At 45.4% G+C, this 4,670-nt stretch overlaps 1 protein-coding gene across 1 annotated transcript; it reads left to right on the top strand.

Annotated features, from left to right (window-relative positions):
• The first annotated feature begins 954 nt into the window (after nt 1–954).
• evx1 (even-skipped homeobox 1) lies at nt 955–4,141 on the top strand. The gene is made up of 3 exons (XM_057020663.1): nt 955–1,336; nt 2,069–2,304; nt 2,660–4,141. The coding sequence occupies exons 1-3, from the start codon at nt 979–981 to the stop codon at nt 3,185–3,187; spliced, it is 1,122 nt and encodes a 373-aa protein (XP_056876643.1). The 5' UTR covers nt 955–978; the 3' UTR covers nt 3,188–4,141.
• Nucleotides 4,142–4,670: the final 529 nt, after the last annotated feature.

Raw genomic sequence — 4,670 nt, 5'->3', positions numbered from 1 at the left:
ATTTTGAGACCACATGGTTCCACTTTGGCACACGGTGGTCGTTTCGAAAAGACCAGCTGCGTGTTTGGAATCTAAGTCTGTCCCTATAATGTTATTATGGGCGTGATTGGAAATAAGTCGACATTTTTGCAATTATTTTGAATATGCAACAATTGCGTTGAACTGGTTCACATCACCATCATCCTTTATCCTTGTAGACAAACTAAAACAAGTAACAGTGGCGCGTGTCTTTTTGATTGTTCTTAATCTAAAACAGGATTGTTGTAGTTGTGCACAAATGATCGTTCTGAGAAACATTAAAATCAATTAATGATTTTAGCCTGGACTGATTTCATTCAAATACTTGTATTTAAACTCTTACCAAAGACAGAATGGAAGAAAAATGAGGATGAATTATTATTATTATTATTATTATTATTATTATTATTATTATTGGTAGTAGTAGTAGTAGTAGTAGTAGTAGTAGTAGTAGTAGTAGTAGTAGTAGTAGTAGAACTACCATCACTATTAGTGGTAGTATTTAACCTCTAAAAAAAATCAGGCATCAGTGTCCCGTTATACAAACTGTATTCCACCGCCGGCTGTTCCCTCTGACTGCCCCTATTTCCATCTCGACTCCATGTCTCCGTCTGTTTACCCACAACCAATCAATGCGTGTCGTCATCACGGGAGGGGGACCATCAAGACGAGTGACCAGTTAAGAATGACAGCTCCCGAGGAAGAGTGAGAGAGGGTAAATGGTGATCCCTTCCAGAGCTCCCTCTGCGCACTCTGGAACGCTCCTCTCTCAGGGTCACGACGGATCGCATCCCTTCCTTTTGAAAGAACCCTTTCCTTCTCCCTGGCGCTCGCCCCCACCCGCCTCCATTATCGCGCAGGCAATATTCACACACCCCTCCATCCTGAACAAAATCGTCTGGGTTCTGACGGCTCGCACTATCTCGGAACTTGTTTTTTTTTAAAAAGGTCGCGCTTGTGATGGAAACCAGAGAGAAGATGGTGATTGTGACTGAGGGCGGTCGGAGCGGCAAGAGCGGCTCGAATTTGACGGAAACCATTGGCAGCCCCGTGCGGGAACCACAGGGGAAGCTGAGCCAGAGGAGCTGCCTGAGCCCGGATTCATACTCCAGGGACAGGGCAGAGCTGGTGATGGACGAGAGCACGCGGACAAATCTGTGCAGCGAGGTGAGGTCGCACGGCACCCCTTCCTCTGGAGAGAGGCACCGGTCTGACCATCACCACAAGGACGGCAGCAGCTCAGAAAACGAGTCGGACTTCTACGAAGAAATTGATGTCAGCTGCACGCCAGAAAGCATGGATTACCCGACATCTAAAGGTGGGTCTCGGCATCAGCGCGCTTTCGCGTGGGTTAAAACGATTCAGCTTCGCAACCGGTTACGCAATCAACGATTTAAACGCGCACTCAGATGGTGCAGAGATTGCCAACATTTTTTTTTAATTCGGTGGATTCTAAAATGTGCCACCCCTGAAAAAACACCCCTGTTTTGGCTCACGACGACATTGTTACGCTGTTGTTGCTGCAGAGCTGTGTCTCTCCATTGACCACGGTGCCGGCTGGAGCCTCGCTGTGGTAAATCTAACCAAGAATGTTTCTGCTCCACTTGGATAATGAGTCCCTCACATAGCATATCAGCCTGGATGTAAATTTGCATGCGCCAAAGATGCAGGGTTTCCACGTAACCCGCAAACCCGAAAGGGGAGGCCAATAACACGCATGGGGAGATGTGGGTGTCTACTTAGCACTTAGTAAGATTTTTTTTAAATATCTTTGCAGGAAATGAAAAACATCCCACAGACATTTAAATTGGGCTAAATCACGTCAAGTGTCAGGATATAGCCTGTGGCATTTTAATGATTGTTTAATCATCATCAATAAAAATTGCCCCTCAGTGACATTAAAAAAATGATATATTTTTCAGACAATTACTTAGAATCGTAGAAATTGATATGATGCTAGTCAGACAAAGTAAATATTTCATTCTGTTATTCCATTTAAATTATTATGCATGACCGTTGTATGTGGTATGATCATTCTGCACATCGATAGGTCGAAATGGGGATTCTCCGGACCGCCCGAATGAAAGGGGTGCTGAGTCTGGGATGCCTATGTCCAGCCAGGGCGCTCTTTCTTATTCAGCTGATCAGATTCGCCGGTACCGGACTGCTTTCACCCGGGAGCAGATTGCTCGTCTGGAGAAGGAATTTTACCGGGAGAACTACGTGTCCAGGCCTCGGAGGTGCGAACTGGCGGCGGCTCTGAATCTACCTGAGACTACAATCAAGGTAGGCCCCGAAGAGCACCAATAAATCTGACCTGCAGCTTTAGACAGGTGTGCATCACATTTAGAATCTGTCCATTAATAAAGAAACACGAGAGAAAGAATGTTGAAACACAGGAGAGGATCTGAAGTATTATTATTATTATTATTATTATTATTATTATTATTATTATTATTATTATTATACTAAATAGAAAAACATGTTGAATTTCTTTCCTTCAACTTCAAATCAAAGTAATCGCGTGACACAAAGCTAAATGGAAGCGGAAGAGGGAGAATATCTGCTCTTGTCATCGGGGCCGCTCTCCGCAACAGTGTGTGTCGTGGTTAATATTTGACTCGGCGTGTCTCTGCTCCAGGTCTGGTTTCAAAACCGCCGGATGAAAGACAAACGCCAGCGTCTGGCGATGACGTGGCCTCACCCCGCCGACCCGGCCTTCTACACCTACATGATGAGCCATGCGGCAGCCACGGGGAACCTGCCCTACCCCTTCCCATCGCACCTGCCGCTGCCTTATTACTCCCACCTGGGCGTTGGAGCTGGTTCGGCATCCGCGGCCGCCCCGTTCTCCAACCCCCTACGCTCCCTCGACAGTTTCCGGATGCTGTCACATCCGTACCCGAGGCCGGAGCTGCTGTGCGCCTTCAGGCATCCGTCCCTGTACCCCGGTCCGACTCACGGCCTGGGTCCTGGAGGGAGTCCCTGTTCCTGCCTGGCGTGTCATTCCAGCCAATCCAACGGCCTCTCAGCGAGACCCCCCGCCTCGGACTTCACTTGCTCTCCAACGAGCAGGACTGACGCTTTTGTCACTTTCACGCCTTCAGTTCTCAGTAAATCCTCACCGGTGACATTAGACCAGAGGGAAGAAGTGCCTCTAACCAGATAAAAGCGAACCTGAGCCTTCTTCTATCAGCCTTTAACCTGTTATATAATATATAAAAACTGTATCCGCATGAAGGGAACGCCTGTGAAAGCCAGTTTAAACATTTGGCTAGACAGTTAGCCATTGCTCTAGTCATGTGACGCACAACGGACCATCAACACAAATAGAAAAATAAATGAATTGAAAATAATAACAAAATGGACGCTACAGATTTTCATTTCATGCACCAGATGAAAATAATTGAATGTCATTGTTGGATGGCATTGAGACTTTTTATTTTTATCACTTACGTGTCACTTCCGGATTAAAACCCTTGTAGGTTACTGGAAGAACGTTATTCCGTCTCTCTTTTTTTTCTCCTTTTAACAAAGGGGTTCGTTAACAGCGCCTGTCTCATTATAAAGCAGCTAGCCTCCGCACTGGGGCCTTCCGAGGTGGCCGGGATGGAAATGTGCAGATGCTGGTAAAATTACGAAGTGATGTATATGTGCGATTTTTGAGTGTTGAATTAATGGTAACACCAGGACGGGATCGTTACTGCCAAAAGGTAACAAGGCGCCAGGGGAACGGATTAGGGCCCCCAACAAGCCCGCACGGTTTGATGGAGACAAGAGCAGCTAAGAAGGGATGGAAAGGCACAAAAGGAGGACAATCACGAAAATAAAGTGACGATTGTCCTCTTCAAAACATGATATAAATCCCTTAAATTTAACGAAAATGTGATTAATCCTTTTTTTTTTAAACAAACAAAAACGCCTATTTACGTTTCGATCATTCTGGCAGAATTTTAGAAGTTGCGGTCAAAGGTACCGTGCTTCAATTCTGTTTATTTTAATTTTTGTTTTGCTTGATTTGCCATCGACGTCTAATTTCCAATAAAATCTGTCGGGAAAAAAATCGGTGGAGAAATTGCGTGTATTTCTTGGGGCATTAAAGATTAATACGAATCAAAACCCGAAAGTAGAAGAAAATGAATGGATGAAAAAAAAATTAAAGAATCACTTCCACATCAATTTTCCTGCCTTCGGATGATTGTTTCGCTTGTCGCCTGTTAAGGATTTTCTGCAGCGGCAATTGCTCTCACGCTCCATCCAATAATAACACTCATTTTGTTCTCAAGTGGTCGGTGTCAGAAGCGCCTGCGTGCCCCTGCACATCTCCTGATGGGACCGCTAGATTGACCGTGACAGTTAAGTGGTCCCTGAGCTCCGCTAACGGTTCTCATATTTTCTCTACGGCCGCTTAATAGACACCGCGCGAATTAGTTGTCTGAAGATATTGGAAATGCAGAGGGATCAATGCTTTTACCGAGAGCCCCGCCAGCAATCAGCGGGATCTTAATTGGCCGCATTTGACCGAGGCTTGGTAAATTAAAAGAGCGTTCTGTGCGTAATGGGATTTTACGCGTAGAATCTCAATTTATAACCCTGTTTTCCATTGTAGGTGGGAGACAAATGAAATCACGCCATTACAGTGATGGTAAATG

This window comes from Takifugu flavidus, chromosome 21, assembly GCF_003711565.1.
Source record: "Takifugu flavidus isolate HTHZ2018 chromosome 21, ASM371156v2, whole genome shotgun sequence".
Classification (NCBI taxonomy): Eukaryota; Metazoa; Chordata; class Actinopteri; order Tetraodontiformes; family Tetraodontidae; genus Takifugu; species Takifugu flavidus.
This window is presented reverse-complemented; position numbering and strand designations above follow the sequence as displayed.